The sequence below is a fragment of the Thamnophis elegans genome, chromosome 1 (genome assembly GCF_009769535.1).
Source record: "Thamnophis elegans isolate rThaEle1 chromosome 1, rThaEle1.pri, whole genome shotgun sequence".
Taxonomy (NCBI): Eukaryota; Metazoa; Chordata; class Lepidosauria; order Squamata; family Colubridae; genus Thamnophis; species Thamnophis elegans.
In genome coordinates this window covers 164,941,923-164,968,132 of record NC_045541.1, presented here as the reverse complement: position 1 = coordinate 164,968,132, position 26,210 = coordinate 164,941,923, and the positions used below count along the sequence as shown (strand labels likewise).

The 26,210-nt window shown below is 41.1% G+C and overlaps 1 protein-coding gene across 1 annotated transcript; it reads right to left on the bottom strand.

Moving 5' to 3' along the window:
• Positions 1-3,630: 3,630 nt before the first annotated feature.
• On the bottom strand, positions 3,631-25,174 carry LOC116517005 (cytochrome P450 2H1). Its single transcript, XM_032229780.1, has 9 exons — positions 24,939-25,174; positions 22,519-22,681; positions 14,332-14,478; positions 13,248-13,408; positions 10,608-10,784; positions 8,013-8,154; positions 6,904-7,091; positions 4,294-4,435; positions 3,631-3,987 (listed from the first exon to the last, which is right to left on the bottom strand). Exons 1-9 carry the CDS (start codon positions 25,113-25,115, stop codon positions 3,806-3,808), a joined length of 1,479 nt encoding a protein of 492 aa, XP_032085671.1. The 5' UTR covers positions 25,116-25,174; the 3' UTR covers positions 3,631-3,805.
• Positions 25,175-26,210: the final 1,036 nt, after the last annotated feature.

The window sequence follows — 26,210 nt, the reverse complement described above, 5'->3', positions numbered from 1 at the left end:
TCGAAGTTACAATGCCACTGAAAAAGTGAATCATATGAGATGTTTGACAAACTAATAAATACAAATACAAAATACAATGGTATTTTGGTGCAGCATCCTCATGGTCATGTGATCAAAATTTGGATGCTTGGCAACTGGTTCATATTTCTGATGGTTGCAGAGCCCCAGGTTTCTATGATCACCTTTTGCGACCTCTGACAAGCAAAGTGAATGGGGAAGCCGGATTTACTTAAGCATTGTGCTAATAACTTAACAACTGCAGAGATTCACTTAACAACTATGGCAAGAAAGTTCATAAAAACTTTCTTAACTGTCTTGCTTAACAACAGAGGACTCAATTGTGATTGTAAGTTGAGGACTACCGGTATTGTGGAACCATTTTGAAGACAGGAGTGTAGCTGATGAAGTCTTTTGATGACTATTTCAACACGTGTGAAGCATATTATCATATCATCTTCACCAGTTGCAATAAAGTTGTTGAATGAATTTTGAAATATTTGAAGGCATGTTGATTGATTTGACATAAAAGTAGCCATCGCTAAGGACAGTAATCCTACTGTCATCTGTGCCTTAGACATATCTGAGACCTGACCGTTTCCTCAGTCATCTGAATTTCCTTGCAAGTTCTTTCTCTATCGAGGCTAACAATCCCTCGAATCTGAGTCGGACACATCTGTGATTTTTCTTGGCAGCCATATAAAATGACTTGCCATTTGCTGCTTCTAGATTTTTTTTTCCATTTTCAGAATTATTGTTTGGAGTCCCTGATGAGCACTTTTTAAAGTTAGGGTCAACCTTGCCTAGTTCGACCCCAAGATCAACTAAAATCAATTAGGTGCTGCAACATTTGTTCTATGTGAGAGAGAAAGGAAAGCTGAGTGTGTGGATTGTCATGAATATGTGTGATTATAAATGGACTATAATAGTTTTTTTTATTTAAAATGTTGATCTGTGGAACAAAGCAAAATTTGTATTGAAATACCAACATAAGCACCCTGCTTATGTTCATAGATATAGATATAGATATAGATAGATATAGATATAGATATAGATATAGATATAGATATAGATATAGATATAGATATAGATATAGATATAGATATAGATATAGATATAGATATAGATATAGATATAGATATAGATATAGATATAGATATAGATATAGATATATAGATATATAGATATATAGATATATAGATATATAGATATCAAGTGGGTGGGTATATAAATTCAAATAATAAATAAATAAATATAGAGAAGACAGTGTGGGAAGTTATCATCCAACCCTCTCCCAGAAAAATGAAATATCCTAGGAAATATTGAAAAGGCAGAATATTTCTCTGGATGTGAAAAGAAAGAAACATGTTTTAAGAGACAGAATAGTTCCCTGTAGCTTCCTGCCCATCCGTAAGGTGACCAGACGTCCCAATTTTTGCGGGACAGTCACGCTTTTGCACAATTTGTCCCGTGTCCTGGGGCGTTCTTAAAAAGTCCCGATTTTTGTGACCGGACCCGGAAGTAAGCCTGCCCCGCCCCCAGCCCTGTATACCCATCCCAGCCAGCCGGTATTTTGTCCCTTCTGTCTCCCCGTTGCTTAGAAAAGCAACTCTGGGACGGTCCTTTGCTAGCAGGCAGGTTCTAGGATGCCTGCCGCCACCAAAGGACCTTCCAGGAGTTGCTTCAGATTAAAGCACCATTTCTCATTCCTTGCAAAACTGGGGAAAGGGCAGGGCTGCCTCCCCCCCTTTCCTTGCAGCACCCTCGGTTGCAAAATGTTCCCCTGATTTGGTTTATAAGTTTGCAGCAATGCGATCCAACAAATAGGAAAGTTTTAATAAGATTTTCTGACTTTATTTGGTCTCTGCTGCCCCCCCACCCCAACCCCTCCCAAGGAGAGAGTGGGAAGGAGAGGAAGGAAGGAGGGAGGGGGGAAGGAAAAGAAGAAGGGAGGGGAGGAGAAGATGGAAGGAGAAAAGATGGAAGGAAGGAGACAGAATAGAAGGAGGAAGGAGAAGGAGGAAGATGGAAGAAGAAATGAAAAAAAAGAAGAAGGGAAGGAGAAAAGAGGGAAGGAGGAAGAAAAGGGGAAGAGAGGGAAAGAGCAGAAAGACAAAGAGGATGAAGTTGATAGGCAAGAGGAAGGAGGAAGGAAGGAAGGAAGGAAGAAAAAGGGAGGGAGAGAAGAAAGAAGAAAAGATGGAACTAGAAAGGAAAGAAGGGAGGGAGGGAGGAAAGGGAAAAACGGAAAGAGCAGAAAGACAGAGAAGGTGAAGGTAGATAGGCAGAAGGAAGGAAGAAGGAAGAAATAGGAAGGAGGGAAGGTGAAAGGATGGAAGGAGGAAGGAACAGAAGCTAAGAGGAAGAGAGAAATTGAAAGAGCAGAAAGACAGAGAAGGTAGATAGGCAAAAGAAAGAAAGCTGAAAGAATGGAAGGAGGAAGGAAGAGAAAAGGAGGAAGGGAGTGAGAGAGGAAAGAAGAGAGGATGGAAGGAGAAAGGAAGGAAGAGAGGGAAAGAGCAGAAGACGGATAAGGTGAAGGTAGATAAGCAAGAGGAATGAAGGAAGAAGTGAGGTGTCTCAGGGAGGGGGAAAACATTTAGTGACCAAAGTTACAATGGCATTGAAAAAAGTGACTGATGACCATTTTCACACTTAGCGACCATTGCAACCATTTTTCACACTTAGCGACCGTTGCAGCATCCTCATGGTGATCAAAATTTTGTTTGGCAACAGATTCGTATTTATGATGGTTTCAGTGTCCTGGGGTGACCTTTTGATGAAATATAAAATTTTTAAATCAAGCCCCCCCCCCCCCGTCAATGGTGTCCCTCTTTACCAATCTGAAAGTCTGATCACCTTACCCATCCCCACTTTGTCAATGGGCCATTGAGAAGGCCAGGCTAGTCCCTTTTACATAATAAAGACTTCTCCACTGCAGCTGCAGTGGGGGAGGAATGTTGGAACTTTACTCAACTGACCATATGGCATCTGAGAACTCATCCATACCTGGATTCAAAACACAGCCTAGAGAGTAGCCCCTGCATGGCCCCATGGGAGTCTGACAACCAATCAGAATACATTTCTTACACAGGAACAGGAAACAGAGGTGAGACTGAACAGGTTATAAAAAGCCTAGCAAACCCCTCCCTCAGCCCTTCTCTTCTTCTCCACCAACATTGAAGCATGTGATCACCTTCTCTGTTCAGGGCTCAAGCCATGCGGCCCTGTCCAACAATAAACCATCTTTCCAAGCAGCCTCCATGTCTCCAGTGTCTTTTTCCCCACTTGGAGCTGAACCCAGAAGGACATTTCTTTCATCAATAGAAAGACAGAAGGAAGGAAGGAAGAGAAAGAAAGGAAAGGAAGGAAGAGAGAAACAGAAAGGAAGGAAGAGAGAAACAGAAAGGAAGGAAGGTAAAGGAAGAGAAAGAAAAAGAAAGAAAGAAAAAGAAAGAACATGTAGAGAGAACAAATATTTTTCTGCCTCTTCATTTTGTAAGAACATAAAAACTTAAATTATTGGATCCAATTCTGGGACCTCTCCTTTACTCACAGATCTCTTATAACCATTACTTGCTCAAAATCTGCTTTTCATTTTTATAAAATTTATTTAAATGTTTATACTTCACCTTTTTGAATATCATACATTTTAAAAGGCAATTAAAAACCACAAAAATACAGTAAAATTCAAAGAAATCACTTTTCGTTCAAGCACTATGTGTCAGGTACTGGATCAGGAACTTCAAGATCTGGCGTGAAAACAGTTGCAGTATTTGGAGCCATGAGGTTGGTTGAGTGTTTCTGTTTAACGAGGGGCAACACTGAGCTGGTAGGATTTGGGGGCAACTGTCAGAAATCCAGATGTTGGTGTGGTATCAAGGTCATCAGGACCTCCCAACGGCTTCAGAGTAAAATGCTGCAAAATAGTTGTCAGGGTGACAAATATTATGATGTCTATCAATTTCTTGCCTAGACATTCCCGCTTGCCTGCAAGCAAAAATGAGGAAACAATCATTGATTTGTGGCAGCTTGTTTAAAACAGTAAAATGTCCAACAATGGAGATATCAGATATAACAAACTTAAGACAAGGGAAATCCCCAGGCATTTAATAGCTAAGGTATTTTTGACATTTAAGGTAATCCTTTCTACATTCATTTGGAAATGTGTTTGGCTACTTTTCTATTTCTGTTTTCAAAAAAATGTGAATAAAATATACAATTGATCTAGAAAAAGCATAAGCAATAACATGATTTTCTCCGTTGATCTCAGTTCTAAAATTAGGATATCTTTACCTGTGGAAAAAGGGATGAAGAATTCGCTCTTTCTCAGAGCTCCCTTCTTGTCCAAGAAGTGCCCAACATCAAATTGTTGTGGGTTAGGGAATTCTCTACTGTCATACAAAGAGGATTTCACAGCCGGAAATACAGTAGTTCCCTAGTTAGACAATGACAAGTTTAATGTTGAAGATATTCTTTTCCAAGAAACAAAGAGAAAAACATTCTGGCAGAAATGCACATACACCAAGATAAGTCCATTTTTGTGCTAGAATAGTTGATTTGGTGTTTGATACCCCTCTAAAACAAATAATATACAACACTGATGCTTTGATATGTATTCTATTATATTTTTATGTTATTTATTTATTTGATTTGTCAATCATTTACAAGATAATAGGTATAAGAATACACAGTATGTATGAAGTACATATTGATTGTATATTAGAGTAATGTAGTAATAGAGCATTTTTAGTATGTTGTTATTATTTGTATAGGGTTTTCTATATTTGTTCTTTGAACTGCCCAGATATGAAGAAAGAAAAAGAAAGAAGGAAAGAAGGAAGGAAGGAAAGAAAGAAAGAAAGAAAGTTGAATAGCAGAGAGATGCAGTGAAATAAAGCTTATATATCCCTGTTACTTAACCTAAGCAATTCTCACATTTAAAAAAAATCACATAATCATATAATTCCTTATGTATGTGACACATATACACACCATTGCAACATAATATACAAATCATATACAAATACACATTTGTATACATATAAAAATCAGGTCTATGTATGGTATTTATATATTTGAGAGGTAAAATTATTATATTCGTAATTTATATAGCATATGAATGAAATGGGTACAAATAAATGGGGACAGCAGGACAGGAACAGTAGGCACGCTGGTGTGCTTATGCACCTCTCTTACAGATTTCTTAGGAATGGGGTGCGGTCAATAGTAGGCAGTTTAAGGTTAAAGTTATGGGGATCTGAAGATGTAACAACAGAGTCAGGTAGTGGAAAACTTACCAGGCATTCTATAGTCAGGATCTTTCTGGAATGATCCTGGCTATAACCACCAGAATTCTTAACGAGCAGAACCAATAGAGAATTGTGGGAGTTTTAGTTCAACCAGCATAGTGTATTCCAGGATGGAATGTTATTATTCTGAGATAATTAAAATTGGCCTGGGTAGAATTATTCTGATGCCTAACAATGAGTAGGATAATTCCAGGTATGTAATATGAGAGGCTTGAGATCCATGATTTAGGTATCGCATAGAAAGAAAGCTCTCTTCCTAGTAGCTACTAGCAACCTTTGTGAAATTACAGCCCTGAAAAGCTTATTCTGAATCCTTTAGCAAGGCGTATGTGAATATAAACACTGGGGCACCCACCAGCCATTCCTAATGTTGCATTGAGACTGGACTCAGCCATAGTAATGTATTACACTGATATGAATAGTTGATCAGAGGTGGGTTCCTACCAGTTCGCACCTATTCGGTAGAACCGGTTCGTCAAATCTACCGAACTGGTTAGAAGAGGTTCCACCAGTGGACCCGGAAAGCAGGCCACACGTACAGAAGAGGTTCCATTTTTTTTTAAACCCACCACTGTAGTTGATGTATCAATAGTGTTAAATATTTCTGTTACAAGTGCGTGGAATGCTTACTGAGAATCAGCCACCTTTAATCTAGAATCACACATATTTGCTTGGGACTGCAACTCCCAGAATTCCTTTGGGCATGCATCTACCAGTCTGAAAGGATGTCCTATGGCAGAGTGACACAATTTGTGATTGAAACCTAGGAAACAGCCCCCTCCTCAGTGAACAGGAGTGCTGATTTGCCACTAGTCTACAAGTACTTGGAAGGCGAGGACTGGGCAGCCCAAGCAAAGGACAGCTAATGACTTAAAATCCAGCCATCAACACACTCCAATCAAATTATAAAAAGCCACTTATAAGACAGCAGTTAGATAGCAGTTAGACTTATATACCGCTTCATAGGGCTTTCAGCCCTCTCTAAGTGGTTTACAGAGTCAGCATATCGCCCCCACAGTCTGGGTCCTCATTTCACCCACCTCAGAAGGATGGAAGGCTGAGTCAACCTTGAGCCGGTGAGATTAGAACCGCTGAACTGCAGATAACAGTCAGCTGAAGTGGCCTGCAGTACTGCACCCTAACCACTGCGCCACCTCGGCTCTGAGGCACTATAAATACCACACACAGAACAGCACACACTCTACTGGAGAGAAGTTCCCTGAAGATGGGCTGCAACACGAGTCTGAAAGCTTGGAGGATGAAATCTCTGGTCTTGGTGATTGACCCAGATTGGATCCTACAACATTATCCCGGGACACATATATTCATGAATTTGTTTTGAGCAATGAATCTGACTTTTAAATGACATGCCCAAAGTATTTTTTATTCCTTAAAAAAGGTAAAGCCGAGTCAAAAGCTAAATTTGAAATATATTTACTGCAACTGCGATTTAAGTCAAATGGGTGTATTCTCATACATTGGATTTTTATGCCAAATTAACAATTATAATGTGCCTGCTAATTAAGAAGGAATGAGAACATGGCAAATGTGTATAAAGCTCTAGTTGCAGATTATATGTGGCAGCTAGACTCACCTTGGGAATGAAATATTGCCTGAAGAAAATATCCTTGTTCACAGCATGTGGCACATTCAGTGGCACCAGAGCTATGCACCGATGAATTTCGTGGATTACAGCATCCGTGTAGGGCATCTTATCAAGATCTGCCATGCAGGGTGTTTGGGATGGGCCAATCACAGAATCAATTTCTTGAAGAATTTTCTCTGGATAGAAAAATGTGGATTGTAGCACAAACATCCCTGCAGAGTTCCCTCCATAGCTGAGCAAAGACATCTGCATAGTTCTCCATATTAAGAACACCTAAGAATATTCTGATGCAGTGGAATCGAACAGTGGAATCTTTATCTAACAGATAAAATGCCATGGCATTTCTTGGCTTTCAAACCATTTTTATCAATGTACTGTATGTATTGAATCCTGTTTAATAGGATTTTGATCTCCAAGTACCATTTCATCAATGTATCCAGTTAAAAGTAAGACAATGTATGCCAGAAATACATACATTGATAGGAATCTTATTTGATTCCTGTTATATAAAATGTATAATATTTTCTATCACTAATCATTGATTACAAAGTTTAAATAGCAGTAGACTTATATACCGCTTCATAGGGCTTTCAGCCCTCTCTAAGCGGTTTACAGAGAGTCAGCATATTGCCCCCAACAATCTGGGTCCTCATTTTACCCACCTCGGAAGATGGAAGGCTGAGTCAACCCTGAGCCAGTGAGATTTGAACCGCTGAACTGCTGATCTAGCAGTAGCCTGCAGTGCTGCATTTAACCACTGCACCACCTCGGCTCTTTTAAATTCTGACAAAATGTTGCCTGCATTTGCTGCAGAACTATTCAAAATTGAATGGCGAATGAAGAAACAACAATAATTCTGTTTATACCCTCAGGTTTTTACACTGTTTTTCTTTGTCTTCCTTTTTTTTTACCATTGATTTCTTTTTTAACTTTGCATTTTTATTATTTCTATATTTATTTTAAAAAGCAAAAATAAAAAAACCACCCCTTAGTGCAAACTCACAAAAGTAAGCCTTCTAAGTTTACCTTTGTTTTCACCGTGGACAGTACGCTTCTCTATGAAGCTTAAATAGGCAAGTCCAATATTATTATCTTACCGTGTACTTTTGGATACTTCATTAGAACCAGAAGTCCATATTTTAGGGTAAGGCTGGTTGATTGTGATCCTCCAACGAAAAGGTCTAAGGTGCTCCTCACCAAACCGGGAAGATCAAAGGCAGAATGACAGTTCTGTTTCTCCTGTACAAAGCGTTGGGATAGAATATTTAGAAAGGCTTTGCTGACTTTAACAAAGTTACTTTATGAGTTTATAGGTTTCCATCACACAAAGGCTGAATTCACACATCTTCATATATAATGTCTTTTTTTTTGCTTAGAATGTTGTATGAACCCATTGAGATTTGTAAGTAATAATTTAAGGCTTAGTGTGTTCTATGAATTAATTGTGATTTATTCAGTAAACTATGATTAAGCAAACATTGGCTTAATATAATGTGAGTCTCATCTCTATGCGCCTGTGTGCCAGAGGTGGGATTCCAGGGGAAATTACTGCAAAATCCCCATTCCCTCCCAATCAGCTGGGATTCGGAAGGCAGAAAATAGATGGGGGCGGGGCCAGTCAGATGTGGTATTTACCAGTTCTCCAAACTACTTAAAATTTCCGCTACCGGTTCTCCAGAACTGTTCAGAACCTGCTGAATGCCACCTCTGCTGTGTGCACATCTTATATATCTCTTTCCAAGGATATTGTTATATTTCACAGGATTGGAATGTTTTAATCAATAGTTGGATATATGGTATTTCAGACATGAACAAACTCAGAATAAATTAAGTTATAACACAGTGACTTGATCTGGAAAAGAATCCAAGAAACGCATGCAGAATAGTTGTGCAGTACCAGTCCTCAGTAATTCAAGAACAGTCTAGTCTCTAAAGACACTTTTGGAAGCTAAGGATACAATCTCCTCCACCTACCTTTGTTAGACCATACCTATAATAGATGTGGTATTCAGCCAGTTCTGACAGGTTCTGGAGAACTGATAGTGGAAATTTTGAGTAGTTCAGAGAACCAGCAAATAGGCTGGCCCTGCCCACTGCCTCCCAGCCTTGCAGCTGATCTTCTTTTGTTGCTCTAAACAGGAGAACGGATCTGGAAAGCAGGTTAGTGGGGTGGGGAGGGAATGGGGATTTTGAAATAACCTTCCCCTGCCACGCCCACTAAGCCATGCCATGCCCACCAATCCACACCCACAGAACCAGTAGTAAAAATTTTTGAATCCCACCACTGGTTTGCAAGTGCAGCCCAGAATTGAGCACAGAAAAGCTGACCCATATGGAGATGCTACCTTCCTAAACTCTTTAGGTTTATTTCTCACACATTTTTTTTAATTATAAAAAGCCAAGAGATCCCTGCATCCCAAGACTACTAGAATTGTCTACCATGCTCAAACTTCCCGCTCCTTTTCAGTCCAGAAGTAGTGGTAGGAACAAGATGAAAAAGAAAGAGACTTCCTACCACGCTGCTCTCCTCTCTATTTTGCCTCAACATAAATTAATACACAGGGAATTCTCTTCTGCATTATAGATATTATTTGTCGCTAGTTTTTTTTCTGGGATTTTAAATTTTTCCTTAGTCTAATTAACAGCTCTGGGTATTCTTCATGGGTGGAAACTAATGCTCTCCCATCTAATTCTATTCATATCCAATCCTTGTTAGCCTACATTATCCTACTTATCTTAATGTAAAGATCAGATGCTGTCATCTGTGGCCATCATACAATAAAATACACATTATTCACTCGCTCCCTCCATCATCTAAGGTCTAAAACATCAGTGTCAAACATTGACGGCCGCATCAGGGTTGTGGTTGACGTGGGTGGGTGTGGCCAACTAGGTGGGTGTGGCCAGCTTAACACCACTCCCCAAACTGCTGGCATGTTTCTGCTTCGCACTGGATAGATTGGGCTGAAGCCACACTGGCCTGATCTTTCCTCTTTGCATTGGGTAGACTGGGCCGAACCCATGCCCCAATATTTCTAGAAAATATAAATTCAAGAACAAAGATCGGTGCTTATCAGAGGTGGGTTCCTACCAGTTCGCACCTATTCGGTAGAACCGATTCATCAAATCTACCGAACCGGTTAGAAGAGGTTCCACCAGTGGGCCCGGAAAGCAGGCCACACCTACAGAATAGGTTCCAAAATTTTTTGAAACCCACCACTGGTCCTTGGATATGATTATTCTACACTATCATGCTCATATTTATAAAACTCAGTGCCTCTGTGAGAGGTAAGGATGACTACTGCGTTTGTGGTGCAATCAGAACATTGCGTGTGTTGAAGTTGTTTTAACGCAAACCAAAGATGCCTTTTAAAAAACAAGCTTACATCATATTCTTATGCATGCCAGTGCTGTGTGTGAGGTAATTTAAGGGGGTTCTGACAAGTGTCATCGGCATCTTCATATCCGGTCACATGGGCGGCAAGCCACTCCCATCCAGTCACATGGGCAGCAAGCCACTCCCACAAAGGAGGCCACACCCACAGAGTAGGTTCTAACAATTTTTGAAACCCACCACTGGTGTTTATGGAGTCTTGTCTCCTTCAGTCGTCCTGCTATCATGGCGGTTTACCTTAGCCATTAAATAAGGTTGACCTGTGGGGTTGCCTCAGAGATTGTTTGAGCTCCATTACCTGCTCCATTTTGATAAGAAAGGCATCAATAAAATCTCTTGGTTGCTTAGGCTGCAGAGTCTCCTGGTGCATATCCACCTGCCTTGATATAAATTGTTTTAACTCCTCTGTATTTTTAAATATCTTCTGATGAGATCCAGGAAGATAATCCAAGATTGTTGGAAAAATATTGTACAGCTGTGAAGACAAGGTGAAAAAAGTCATGACGATGCTCTAGACTGGTGTTTGTCAATCTCAGCAGCTTTAAGAGGTGTAGAGTTGGAGGAGGAGCCTATGTCACTACGAAATGGTCACCCGATCTTGATGCTCTGAGATCGCCACCAATACTTTTTTTTGCTGGGTGGTCCAATCGGACCTAAACCGTCCTGTAGAGATGGTGAGCAGGAAGACTACGTTCTGATGATCACAGGGACATCGCAAAGTTCCTAATTGATGCAGGAGAAGGTCTTTCAGCTGGCGTTAAAAGCTCAGACCCTAGGCTGATGAAGTAGGGACGGCTCCAAAATGGAAGGAAACGGAAGAGAAAGTGTTTACAGCTGGTGAGGAATTGTTACCCGTTTTAAAAGAGCCTGCCTATAAAAAAATTAAGCTAATTTAAATCTAAGAATAAAAGAAATAAGTGGCAGAATTAAGCTTTGGATGGTTTTGGTCAGTTATCTTAATTTTTAAACGTTATTTTCATGGATTTAATTTATGCAAACCGTTTGAAATGAATGGATCAAGTTTTCTTCTTCTAAAATTTTTACTATTACATTCACAACCTACGGACTAAATTTCTCCTTATTCATCACTACATGTGCCTTTTACTCTTTCTTCTCTATTTCATGTAAGAAATTGATTTTTTTAAAAACTTGGAATATTAAAAGATACAAAAAGAACAAAGAGAATTACAACAATTGTAACAACAAAGGGAGAGATAACGGCTACTCGAAGACTGGAAACTTGAGTATTGAAAACAAAATACTTTTACTTTCACTACTGATTATTCTGGACTGGAACTTTAAAGTCTCACAGTTTGTTTATAGAAAGTGATAAGAAGTAAAGCACTATTTGTTTATACAAATGTTCCTTTGAAGTATATCCTTAACCAGAGATCTCATGGTGAATCTAGGTATAACCTTGTAAAAATCTTCCAAGTCAGAGCAGCAGTGTTTTTACAGCTGGAAACAATGGCTTATTTCCAACAACAGAGAGAATCTGTCAGCTTGCAAGTGATAATATTTGCAATACAGAAATTATCAAATACATTTGAGAAAATGTTTGAAAAATTAAAGCACCTAACAGAAAAATATGATGAAAAGGATTGAAATGCTTATCAAATGGGAAAAATAGAGGGTAGAATCCCAAGCAATAAAGAGAAAAATGACTACAAAGAAATCAAATCTGCTGACATCTATGGTGAATGGTTTCTGTCTGGAAATGGAAAAAGTGGAGTATGGAAAGGGGAACCAGATGGATAGGAAGGAACCCTACCCTAGATGGCTAGACACAGAAGAAAAAAAACTAAAAGAACTTATGGATTTAAAGGGAGAAATTTTATTAGTAACACCATCGATAACAACACTGACAATTAAAGACAAGCTGATTAAGGAAAAAGAAGAAGGGCATCGAAATTACATGAGAGAATCAATAAACAAGGAGTTGCAAAGAAGAGTCCATACAAACTTGATTAAGGAGACGATTAGAGGACTGATGCCACAAATGGCAGAAGACATGAGACTGTTTCGGTACTGGAAAGATACAGGCTGATAGATGAAAGTGTTTAATCTAAAACTAATTGGACTTAGTGAAATTTAGTGACAATAGATATGGTTAAATAAACAATTGAAAATGATAATAATGTATACATATGTATTTGTATAACAAGTAGTAATTGGATATGAATATTGAATGGTACCTATGAAAGGAAGATGAGAAATGGTTTGGTCACATATAAAGATTAATAAAAAAGAACTACATTATGATAATGGATATAGTGAAATAAAGGAGAGATAATGATAACAATGTATATATAGGCATGGGTACAACATGGGGAAATTGGATGTAAATTGTAAACAGTAATTTGGAAAGGAAGATTAGAAACCGTTGTTACTAAATGTTATTGATGTTTAGCTAGAATAGGCCATAAGGAATAGTGTTATTGGGATATTAGAAATAGCAAATGAGATGCCAGTATGTGGTTATGTCTTGAGTTTTGGTATGTTTTATGATGAAGGACGTTTAAACAATTATAGTCAAACGAGAATGGGGATAGGATGATGGTAATATGTACAAATATATTTGATTTAAAATACTAGAATTAATATGAATCATGGGCGACTGTGAAAGAAATGCACGAACACTTTTTGTAACCAACTGATACACTTTCTGCAGTATGTAAAGAAAGAGGATTGTTTGTGTTGTGTCTGTTTTGAAAACTAAAAATAAAAAAACTTTTAATTAAAAAAAAAGAGGTGTGGAGTTCAACTCCCGGCGGAGTTCACAGCCAGCCATTTCAGCAATAATTCTTTTGCAGTGGGGAGAGAAATACCAAATGGGTTGATCCTCTTTCCCTCCACATTCCTAATGTTTGCAGAGTCATCCTAGCGCACCTCACAACTGGATTGGAAATTCCGTTGTGTGATCCTCTCCTATACTTGCCTTTGCCATTGTGGTAGATTGAAGTTCGCCATTTTCATCCAACAAGTGAAGGAATCTCAGGAAATCCTTGTCCTCATAATTAAAGCGGTTCCCAAAGGCAATTGAACACAGGATGTTGGTGGTTGTCTGCCTGAGGAAATCGGTGGGATCAAATGTCCTTCCTGCCAATGGACAAATACATTATTTCCAAACAGGAGCCGAACATCCTAGATTACTAAACTCTAATCCAGGGGTATCCAACCTTGGCAATTTTAAAGACCTGACAACTTTAACTCTCATGGCTGGCTGGGGAATTCTGGGAGTTGAAATCCACAAGTCTTAAAGTTGCCAATGTTGGAAACCCCTGCTCTAATCTAAAAAGAAAGTACAGTGCTGGGTGAATGTACTTCTTGCTTATACCTAATGGGCAGTGGTGAAATTCAATTTTTTTTTACTACTGGTATTGTGGGCATGGCTTGGTTGGAATGGTATGGCTTGGTGGGCGTGGCTTGGTAGGCATGGCAGGGGAAGGATACTGCAAAATCCTCATGCCAGTCAGAGGTGGCATTTGCCGGTTCTCTGAACTACTCAAAATTTCCGTTACTGGTTCTCCAGAACCTGTCAGAACCTGCTGGATTTTGCCCCTGTTTTGGGGGTACACCAAGTGTTCCTAGCCTTTTCCTTACTTTTCTGACTTTTGCTTCTTGAGTCTAGTTCAGGGGTGTCAAACTCAATTTCATTGAGGGCCGCACCAGGGTTGTGTTTGATCTCGGGGGGGAGGGTAGGGGGGGCGTGGCCAGCTCAATGTCACTTGTGTTAGGGGCGGCCCTCAGAAGCTCAGTTTCCAGCTGCGATGGCCTCCTGCAATCTTCTGCCAGTGAAAATGGAGCTCGGAGGGCTGCCCAAAATCCTGCCGAGCTCTGTTTTTGCTGGCAGAGGTACTGCAGGCCAGTCCTTCACTGTCTCCAGGGTGGCCCCGTGGCCAGATCTAAACAACACAACCCCCGGTATGGATCCAAGCTGCAGGCCTTGAGTTTGATACCCCTGGTCTAGTTCAACAGGTTTGCTAGACAAGATCACCTTCAGCAAGGAACTGAATTCTTACCATTTGTGCTTTTCAGTCTGTTCACTAAGAAACCAGCCTCTTCCTGGATTTTCTTCTCAATACTCTGGCCCATGCCCAACATATCCAGGGTGGTCTCTCCAAAAGGACGGAGTTGTTTCCATATTTCTCCACTGCTGAGGCCAATTCCTGATGAGAGCAAAGAAATGAAAAGGAATGGAAGAGGAGATTGCTCACTATGGTTGAAAAGGCGGTCACCGGATTTCTTAAAACATATTGCACAACAGGTGTATTTTTCACAATGCTAATGAAAAAATTCTTGTGCTACTTTGCACAATTGTTTGTGATGGAGAAATATGAGGCCATGCAATGTGCAATGTTATACCATGGAAATAATTAAACTTTCTGACCCTCTGATCTAACAGTGTGCTTCTGATCGCCCAGCAACCAGACAGTCTTGCCTATCCTTTGCTACTTGAGCCTTTTCAAACTGTGTATTAAATCTGGAAGCTTCTTCAGGTTAGCAAATACAGTAACTACCAACCAATGGTCTTTCTTTTGAACTATGCTTGGTTTTCAAACAAGTGTTGGAAGAAATGTCCTTCTGGGTTCGGCTCCAAGTGGGGAAAAAGACACTGGAGACATGGAGGCTGCTTGGAAGGATGATTTTAATGGTGGACAGGACCACATGGCTTGAGTCCTGCACAGAAAAGGTGATCACATGCTTCAATGTTGGTGGAGAAGAGAAGAGAAGGGGAAGCAAGGAAGGAAGAGAAGCTGAGTCCCTGGTTTTATGCCCTCTGGCCTTTGATCTTGATCTTGTATTCTGATTGGTTGTCAGACTCCCATGGGCCCATGCAGGCTGCATTTTGAATCCAGGTTTGGTTGAGTTCTCAGATGCCATGTGGTGAGTTGGGTAAAGTGCCAATATTATCATGCCTTAATCCCATAACTCTGGAGCTGAAGGGGAAAACTCTTTATTATGTAAAGTGGACTAACTCAGGCTTTAATGGCTCATTGACAAAAGGGGATGGGCAGGAAGCTGCAGGAAGCTATTCTGTCTTTTAAAATATGTTTCTTTCTTTTCACATCCAGAGAAATATTCTGCCCTTTCAATATTTCCTAGGATATTTCATTTTTCTGGGAGAGGGCTGGGTGATAACTTCCTACACAAGCAAACTAAAAGTCAAACAAACTCTAAACAGGAGTATCCAGCTTTGACAACTTTAAGACTGATGGACTTTAATTCACAGAAGTCCAGTCCCAGAAGTTCATCCTTCATGCTGGCTGGAGAATTCTGGGAGCTGAAATCCACAAGCCTTAAAATTGTCAGAGTTGGACACCCTTGTTCTAAAACAATGGTTCAGTACTGTGGTTTGTCATATAATGGATTTTATCAGAAGCTTTTTCAAGTAAAGCTATAGACCAGGAGTGTCAAACTCAAGGCCCAGGGGCCAGATTCGGCACATGGGGCCACCTTGGAAACAGTAAAGGACTGGTCTGCAGTGCCTCTGCCAGCAAAATTGGAGCTCAAGAGGGCTGCGTGAGGTGCTTCCGAGCTCCATTTTTACTGGCAAAGTGTTGCAGGAGGCTGGCGCAGCCAAAAACGGAGGTCACAAGGGCCATGTGTGGCACTCCCAAACTCTATTTTGACTGACAGAGGGTTGCAGGAGGGCGTCACAGCTGGAAACAGTGCTCAGGATCCCTTTTGTGCTGGCAGAGCACTCAGGCCGCCACAGGCACTGACACAAGTTATGTCAAGCTGGCCACACCCACCCTGGCCACGCCCACCCTGGACTTCCAAGGTCAAACTAATGTGGCGCTCAATGAAATTGAGTTTGATACCCCTGCTACAGACTATATCTTTTCAAGCCATCTATCCAAGGAAATATCCAAATATTTCTATTTTGGTGGAGGTGGGGGTTGGCACCTTTGAGTTAGTGACTGTCAGGATAATTCCCTGTAGTTTTCTTGTCAGGCTTTCAAAAGTAGTTTGCCATTGCCTGCTTCCTATGACTGAGAGTGTGTGATTGGCCAAAGGTCACCCAACTATCTTTGTATCTGAGGCAGGATTAGACCTTGTGGTCTACCAATTTCTACCCTGATGCCCTTACCACTACACCAAACTGGCTTCCATTGTTCAACTATGATTAATGTGCTGCTAAAAAAAAACCACAATTATTATTTCTCTGCAGTTTCTGATTCTGGCCATCAAATATATATAGCAAATCTAGCTTGAGGCAGAATTGACTTTTTGTCATTGTTGTAATTTAAGACCTTTCTTTAAACACGCTCCTCTGAAAGCCTGATACTTTATCACATTCCCAGTAAAAATGGAAGAATGTTCCCTTCGGTTTACAGCCTTGCCAGCATCTCACTGAATATTGAGAAGATACATGTGAAATTTCTATTAGGGCTCGGTGCCACCAAAGTACATTTTTACATTTTCTTGTAAATCACTTCTGGTAGATTTATCTGGAAGCTTAATCATAATGTCTTGATATTTTCAGTTTTGAGTGCGTGTAAAAGTGTATGAAACACTATATGTATGTACTACAGTACTGTACCTCCTATTTAGATAAGGGGGGGAGATCACTGTGTTTTGTTACTACATGATTCAGTTCTGGTCGCCTTGATGTAGAAAAGATGCGGAGACTCTAGAAAGAGTGCAGAGAAAAGCAACAAAGATGATTAGGGGACTGGAGACTAAAACATATGAAGAATGGTTGCAGGAACTGGGTATGTCTAGTTTAATAGAAAGAAGAACTAGGGGAGACATGATAACAGTCTTCCAATATCTCAGGGGCTGCCACAAAGAAGAGGGAGTAAAAACTAGTCTCCAAAGCACCTGAGGGTAGAACAAGAAGCAATGGGTGGAAAGTAATCAAGGAGAGAAGCAACTTAGAACTAAGGAGAAATTTCCTGACAGTTAGAATAATTAATCAGTGGAACAGCTCGCCTCCAGAAGTTGTGAATGCCCCAACACTGGAAGACTTTAAGAAGATGTTGGATAACCATTTCCTGCCTATGCAGAGGGTTGGACTAGAAGACCTCCAAGGTCCCTTTCAACTCTGCTATTGTATTGTAAGTGTATAAATTTATTCCGGTGAACAATTGTTTCTTTAAAATGACAGAGTAGAAATCCACGTGATGGCTGTGTTTCAATCCTTGACCAATTGGAGGCTCATATGTTAAGTGACATCAGCAACAATTCAATGTTTATCCTATTTTTGTGAAACCATCTGAGAAAATGCAACCAAATGCATCATATTTGCATAGGAAGAGGAGCAGCTATATCCAAGGTCCCTTCCAACTCTGCTATTGTATTATATTATTGTATGATCTATTGTGTTAATGTTCTCAGCTTTTTCACTCAGACCTTTTATGTGGAAGTTGTTTTGCCTGTTACAATCTCTAGCATCAGTCAGGAATGTTAACATCCATGTTATCTTCTTCAATCTATGTTATGCTAGAGGCATTAACTTAGTTCTTTAATCAGAAACCTGACCAGCCTCTAGTATTTTCCTTGGTAAGTCTTGCACAAGTGATGAATTCTTTCAGATATAGAGGTAGTTCTGGACTTATGATCACAATTGAGCCTAACACTTCTAAGTGAGACAGTTATAAAGTGAATTTTGCTACGTTTTATGACCTTTCTTCCCATAGTTGTTAAGTTAGTAACTCGGTTGTTAAGTGAATCTGGCTTTCCCATTGACTTGGCTTGTCAGAAGGTTGCAAAAAGTGATCACACGATCCCTGTACACTGCAACCGTCATAAACATGAGTCAGTTGCCAAGCGTCTGAATTTTGTTCATGTGACCGAGGGGATACTGTCACAGTCATATGGGTAAAAAATGGTTCTAAATCACTTTTTTTTAATGCCGTTGTAACTTTGAATGGTCACTAAATGAACTGTTGTATGTTGAGGACTACTTCTACTTACTATTTAAAAAAAAACTGAAATAAAGGATTTTTTCCCATTCCAGCTTCAGGGCCCTGTTTAAAAATTTAAACTAAATGCTTAACAGAATTAAAGTCCTCTTTGCAACTTGGCCTCATTTCCACTGGAGAAGGGCTGCTGGTTGTTCGTCTTCAGCTCTTACATGTACATTTTAATCCCTTTTTGTTTTGAAATCCCTTCCTGGTCATTGTGTATTTCTTAAAGTCTTTAGAAAGAAATTCAGTGCAGATAAGCAGTTAAAGGTAAGACTGAAGGGAAAGCATTCAGCTGTTTTCAACTGAGGCTAAACTACAGCCACCACTTCCTTCAGGGTCTTTTTAAGAGTTTGAGAAACCTGGGTCAGAAGATTTGTTGGAAGATTTCTCCCCCTCCGCACATTTTTCTCATTTTGTCCCATTTAATGTAACTATTTAATGTAAATGTTTGTCCCATTTAATGTAACCTGTAAGGTAGGGATGTGGTGGCTCAGTGGCTAAGCCCTACATGGCATTGGACCTGGATATCTGAGAGACCATCTCCTGCTACACACCTCCCAACGTCCGATAAGAACCCACAGGCTAGGCCTCCTCCGGGTGCTGTCGACCAGACAATGCCAACTGGCGACCACTCGGGGGAGAGCCTTTTCTGTAGCTGCTCCGGCTCTGTGGAACGAGCTACCAGCAGAGATCTGGACCCTTCCCACCCTCATGGCCTTCCAAAAAGCCACCAAAACCTGGCTGTTCCGACAGGACTAGGGTTGCTGATTTTTAAATCAGGCCCAACCCCCAGTTAAACCAAATGTATGTTGTGTTTTTTTTTAAATTGTTTGTATTCTTTCCCCTATGTGTTATTTTATTTCATTTCGTATTTGTAAGCCGCCGGGAGTCTCCCGGGATTGGGCGGCATATAAACCCATTAAATTGCTAAATTGAGAAGACGCTGAGCTTGTCGATCAGAAAGGTCAGCAGTTTGGCAGTTCGAATCCCTAGGGCTGCCTAACAGAGTGAGCTCCCGTTACCTGTTCCAGCTTCTGCCAACCTAGCAGTTCGAAAGCATGTAAATAGGAAATAGGAAAAATAGGAATCACCTTTGGAGGGAAGGTAACAGCATTCCGTGCACCTTCAGTGTTTAGTCATGCCGGCCACATGACCACAGAGACGTCTTCGGACAGCGCTGGCTCTTCAGCTTTAAAATGGAGATGAGCACCGCCCTCTAGAGTCGGGAATGACTAGCACGTATGTGTGAGGGAAACCTTTACCTTTAATGTAACTTTTCACCATTTCTTTTTACTGGTATACATTGAAATCAATATCCAAGTAATGATGAGGGCAGGGGGAAGACTTAAAATGATGTTTGCTGATGTATTTTAATTCAGGGTTTTACAAATCCGCTAACTTTAATTCTGGGCTTGAAAAACACTGCTGTAGCTGAATAGCTTTGCTGCCTTGAATAAAGGGGAAATGGGGGCTTAGCGGTTAAAATGATGGGCTTCGGAGGTAGGCAGTTCAAAACCCAACTGCTGCATTGTAGGGTGAGCTCCCGTCATTTGCCTCAACTCCTGCCCACCTAACAATTTGAAAGCATACAGATGCGAGTAGCAATAGCACTTAGACTTATATACTGCTTCACAGTGCTTTTACAGCCCTCTCTAAGCGGTTAACAGAGTCAGTATATTGCCCCCAATAATCTGGGTCCTCATTTTACCCACCTCAGAAGGATGGAAGGCTGAGTCAACCTTGAGCTGGTGAGATTCAAACTGCTGGCAGCTGGCAGTCAGCAGAAGTAGCCTGCAGTTCTGCATCCCAACCACTGCGCCCTCATGATAAAAAGGTACCACTTTAGTGGGAAGGTATCAATGTTTTGTGAACTTCGGAATTTAGTTATGCTGGTCACATGACCATCGAAGCATCTTTGGACAACGCTGCCTTCCTTAGCTAGGAAACAGTGAGGGCATTGCCATCGCCCCCTAAAGTCTGACATGACTGGATGGGGGAAATCTTTTTACCTTTACCTTTAATAAAACATCTACCTGAACATATCAAAAAGAGAATTAGATTTCAGTGACCATCTCCATGCAAGGAACCCACAGCAAGTACCTCCTTTGCCTTCTAAAAAAGTTTGACTGTCTCATCAAAAGAAATTATCGTATTTTTCAGAGTATAAGACGCACCAAGGTTTTGAAGAGGCAAAATAAAAAAAGTTTTTGCACTCTGCAAATCTCCCCAAAATGGTCGGTTTTTCGTGAAAATGGACCTGTTTTTGTTAAAAAAAAAAGCCATTAGGACACTTGTAGAATGCTCCTGAGGGCTGGGGGGGGGGGGGTTGGGGGGGGGCAAAATTGAGCAAAAAACTGCCCATTTTTTGCTTATTTCTGCCCTCCCCAGCCCCTAGAAGCTTTCTGAAAGCTTCCTAGATGCTCTACATGGCCATTTGGGTGGGCGGGGTTTCAGGAGGCAAAAAAATGCTGTATTCGGTGTATAAGACGCACCCAGATTTTCAGCCTTTTTTTTGAGGGAAAAAGGTGCATCTTATACTCTGAAAAATACATAAATGACTATCCCTTTGGCTTACTATTCTTTGACCCGCACTCCGCATCCTGTCTCATAATTAATGTTTACACACGCATTTAGTCTGGAAGTGCTGATCAGCCCATATGTCTTTGTCCCTTGCTTTCCACTATCAATTTAATGTGTATGGTTAGTATATCTTTCTCCTTTTCTTTGCTCCTAAATCTCCTAATAAACCTTGTAGATAAAGAGGACCAAGCAATAAATGAGGTTTTCGGTGGGCAAATGGTTGGAAAGTAAGACTTGATTTGCCTCTCAACAAACAAGTTGCTAGTTTAGACAATGGTTTAAGTGGTGGGATTCAATTTTTTTTACTACTGGTTTTGTGGGCGTGGTTTGGTGGGGGTAGTGTGGCTTGGTGGGCGTGGCAAGGGAAGGATACTGTAAAATCTCCATTCCCTCCCCACTCCAGGGGAAGGTTATTGCAAAATCCCCATTCCCTCCCGATCAGCTGGGACTTGGGAGGCAGAGAATAGATGGCGGTCGGGCCATACAGGTGTGGTATTTACTGGTTCTCCAAACTACTCAAAATTTCTGCTACCAGTTCTCCAAAACTGGTCAGAACCTGCTGAATACCATTTCTGGTTTAACTGATAAAAAGAGAGCACAATTTTGTGGAATATGTAGTTCCACCTGAAATTTAGTTTCCATTTACTCTTATCATTTGTACATTTTAGGACAGAGACACAGTGTAATGTATTGGTTAAAATGTTAGGTTTAGGTTCATGTTCCTATTAGACCAATTCAGTAAGTGTTTGTGGACCAATCATTCTCTTTCAGCCTAATCTGCCTCACAGAGTTGGGGAAAAAATCTAGAACACTTCTATTTAAGCCATCTCAGAAAGAAAGTATGCTATGACTCTAAAGATCAATCACTATCTCCCTATTCATTCATGGAGGACTTGGAAGAGTTCAGTGGAAAATGCTGGGTTTTTTAAATACCCAGTGAGAGTGATCTCTAAAGAAGTACCAGACTAACAGACTTGGAAAGGACTTTGGAGGTCTTCTAGTCCAACTCCCTGCTCAGGCAGGAAACTATGTCATTTCAGACAAATGGTTGTCCAATCTTTTCTTAAGTGATGGGGAATTTGTAGTAATTTGATACTTGCTAAACCAATGTTTCTCAACCTTGGCAACTTGAAGCTGTCTGGACTTCAACTGGGGAATTCGCTGGCTGGGGAATTCCGGGAGTTGGAGTCCAGACATCTTCAAGTAGCCAAGGTTGAGAAACATTATGGTAAACCATAAATCTTAGTGATTCCAGAAAGCATTGCCAATAGTTTGGATTCAAAGTTCAACAATATCTGAGGGCCAGAGTGGGTTGCTCCTAGTTTTACTATCTGTTCACTTTGCATGCGAAACAGATGTGCACTGTGGGCGTGCGCGCAGTTCAATGTAAATTGTTCTTCACACATGCAACAACATCCAAACAATGGCAGTGGCGACTCCGAAACTGGTTTCGGGGCATGGCCAGCCTGGGTTGCTGCCAGTTCTATGACCCAGGCCAAAATACCATTACTGGCTTGGCTGAATCAGGCCAAACCGGGAGCAACCCATCTCTGCTGAAGGCATAAGGATTCCCTACCCATGTTGTTGAGGTTGGATGTAATGCATGGCTGAAAAAGAATGGTTGTTTTTTGAAATCTACTTTTGTTCTGTCTGGAGAGTTGATCATGCCTGTGTAGATTTGGCCTCTTTTGTGGTTAATCCCTTCAAACAAACCTGTTCCAGTGTTGGTTTTCATAAGGAGGGGAGATGCTCCTCTGTCATTAAAGTCATCTCCTTGTGCAACCAAGGCTTCCATCACTACATCATGTCCATAAAGCACCACAGCTGGTTTAGAGCCCAAGTAGATAGTGAATATCGGTCCATATTTCTGACTTAGCTGTAGAGGAGAAACCATAAGCTATGATGTCACTTAGTTTCATTTGGCAATAGTTAAAACTAAGGGTGCTCTGAAGAACTGGGAGCTATTATGCACATACAACTGTTCTAGAACTTTCTCAAGTAGCTTTCTCTTCTTTCATAGCTATTCAAACAAGGCTGCTAATACATTCTTCAGTCACATGGATAAAGTAAGACTTCTCATTTTAGTGCTCCGCTGTAGACTGATACTAGATAATAGTAATTTCTTCTCTGGCCACCAGCAGAAACCACATTCTGCTCTTTATTCTGTAGGATTTTAAAAGTTCTAAGTACTGTGTGATTCAAAAGACGAGGGCCCCATCAGAGTCATTGCCAGACACAAGAATTTATTGATATTTTAAAATCCTTTTTTACTCTATAGGGGTAGGATATGCTCTGTGTTCAAGGTCCAAAGGATCATAAATCGTACCATGATTTGTCCCCCATGGAAAAATTGGTAGGACTATGATGCATTTTGAACTAACATCGTCCTAATTTCTACTCAACTGGAGATGGATTTATGAAAAGGCGTGGCTGTCCCGCCAAAAGCGGGACGTCTGGTCACCCTATTCAAAACTGTAGGAAGGGACGATGAATTTGATGCAATCATTTAAGTGAGAGCTTTCTAAAATGGCAACTTTTCTTCTCCAGTCACATTTCTAAGTGCCAGCCACATTTGTTACATGCTACATGTAGGCAATGGACACAGTTTTATGCGGATTTACAGATTAATGGAATAACAGAGTTGGAAGGGACCTTGTAGGTCATTTAGTCCAACCCCCCCTGCCCAATCAGGAGACCCTACACCATTTCTGACAAATGGCAGTCCAGTCTCTACTTGAAAGCCTCCAGTGATGAAACTCTCATAACTTCCAAAGGCAAACTCCAAAGCCAGTGTTCTTTGCCTCACCCCTTTCCAACTGTTATGTGCTTGTGAGACTGAACAGTGAAGATGGCCTCTGTCAGAACCATATCTGGGAATTCCTTCCAGAGGCATTTTCCTCTCACCCCTTCTTCTATATCGACTTCCTTCTCATTCCTCCCCTCTTGCCCTGCTTCTCTGGGTTTCCCTCAACTCCATGAGGCCACAACAGCAGCACGGCTTCTCCCCTTCTCTGAAACGATACTCCCAATTTGTCAAGAAGGAAAAGATACTCAGTCTGAGCTTCTTGGTGTGTTGCTGCCCGGTCTGAGTTGAACAGGATTTTCTCCCAGTTAATAGGAGATAGAAATGCTTATGAACCTGACATGATAATCTTATACCCAGTTTCTTTTAGTTCCATCACGGTGAACCTGTGGCATGCAGAGCCCTCTCTGTGGGCAGGCCAGACATTGCCCCAGCCCAGCTCCACTGCACATGCATCTATGCCTCTCACTGATTTTCGGACCCGTGCCACACATGCATGGGTGGGTGGGGTGCATGTGCAGTGGTGCTCACATTGCATTTTGGGAGTTTGCATGCATGTCCGTGCACCCTCTCCCATGCACCCTGTTTTGGGCCTGAAAAACTTCCTGCACCAACCTGGAAGGCAAAAATGGCCGAGGGGGGAGAGGCTCATGCACAGGGTGCTCGCATTGTATTTTGGGTTTGTGCTTTGGGCTCTCAGCACCAAAAAGGTTAGCTATTACTTTTCTAGTTCCTTGCTGCCATTATAATGCCTTCCTTCTTGAACTGGAAGCACTGGAAGTGACCACACTTACATTCCAACCCAAGAGGATTTAGCCAATATTCCCTCTTTTAAGTAGCACTCTAATATTGCATATTTGATGCCAGTATCTAGTTTTGTACAGCTAGTCCTCGACTTACAACAGTTCATTTAGTGACCGGTTACAGTGGCACCGAATAAAGTGACTTATGACCATTTTTCACACTCAACAGCCTTCATAGCAGCTCTGTGTTGATGTGATCAAAATTGCTTGGCAACTGGTTCGTACTTATGACCGTTGCTGTGTGCCGGGGTCATGTAATCACCTATGGCAAACTTTTGACAGGCAAAACCAATGGGGAAGCCAGATTCACTTAACAACCGTTTTACCAACTTATCAACTACAGTGATTCACCTACCAACTGTGGCAGGAAAGGTCGTAAAATGGGGCAAAGCTCATTTAATAAATATCTCTCTTAACAATAGCAATGTTGGGTTCAATTAGATGTAAGCCAAAGACTACCTGTACAGCAAATCAATCAATCAATCAATTAATCAATCAATCAGTCAGTCATGATCTCCATTGTTTACCTTCTCCAAGGATCTGGGGAAATTCTTGGTATCCAGCTGCAGAAAGTTCCCAATCAATGGCAGAGGGAAAGGGCCCGGAGGCATCCTTCTCCTTTCAGCAGTCTTTCTCCGGATTGCCATGAAAAGAAGGCAGGTCCCACCGAGCAGGAGAATACTTGTGAATCCGAAAGGCTCCATCACGCAAAGCAGGAGTCAAAAGTCTTAGAACTGACTGAAATCTGACTGAACTGTAGAAAACCCTCTATGGAATGAAGGAGGGACTGCCGTTAGCCAAACACATCCAAGTAAAACAGACTCTGCTACACAGACAGATCTTAAATCTTCTGCCAGCTCAGATTCCTCTGGAAATTTCCTGTCTTTGTGAAGAAAGCTTTGAGTATGTGCCCTACAGCTCCAGACAAATGCATGCAACTTATAAAACACTGTATTTGTAAAAATGAGGGCACTGAACATATGGAACCATAAATGTCTATGGAGGTTCTCAGTCATTCAGGCCAGGGTTATCCCAAAGGTGTTTTTTCCCCCCAAAAAGGCAACAGGACTTTCTGGAAGCATAACATCTCCAAAACCTTGCTTCCATTACAAGGAGTGGTTTACAGATTCGCCTTTATGTAACCCTGTTCTGCCCCATCCCTCATTTTGCTTTCAAACACTCCCAAGAGCTGTTATTTCCTACGCGGTGGCTCAGTGGCTAAGATGCTGAGCTTGTCGATCAGAAAGGTTGGCAATTTGGTGGTTTGAATCCCTAGCGCTGCATAACAGAGTGAGCTCCCGTTACTCGTCCCAGATTCTGCCAACCTATCAGTTCGAAAGCATGTAAAAATGCAAGTAGAAAAATAGGGACCACTTTGGTAGGAAGGGAACAGCGTTCCGTGCGCCTTTGGCATTGAGTCATGCCGGCCACATGACCGCGGAGACGTCTTTGGGCAGCACTGGGTCTTCAGCTTTGAAATGGAGATGAGCACCACCCCCTAGAGTCGGGAACAACTTGCATATATGTGCGAGGGGAACCTTTACCTTTAGATTCAAAGAACTTAGTTTAAGGTCTTTTTTATCCCCTGTTCAAAGTTAGGAGTCCTGGAAAGAACTATCTTCTAAATGGGTCATATGACCTAATGATTAATATTTATTTCATACTATGGAGTCCAAGTGCTACAAATGAGCAACACCTTCTTCAAGAAACAGAGAAGAATAGAATTGGGGTGCGCTGGAAAAACACATGTTTTTTTTTAAAGTGTGAGCAGAACCTCCAAGAACTGTCATTAAAGTAAA

Excerpts from the sequence above, each read along its gene's own strand:
- LOC116517005 (XM_032229780.1), bottom strand. The coding sequence starts at position 25,115 with ATGGAGCCTTTCGGATTCACAAGTATTCTCCTGCTCGGTGGGACCTGC. Across the intron at positions 22,682-24,938 it reads TCCCCAGATCCTTGGAGAAG|CTAAGTCAGAAATATGGACC; the intron begins GTAAACAATGGA and ends TCTCCTCTACAG. Across the intron at positions 7,092-8,012 it reads GAAGTATCCAAAAGTACACG|AGAAAATTCTTCAAGAAATT; the intron begins GTAAGATAATAA and ends TTTTCTATCCAG.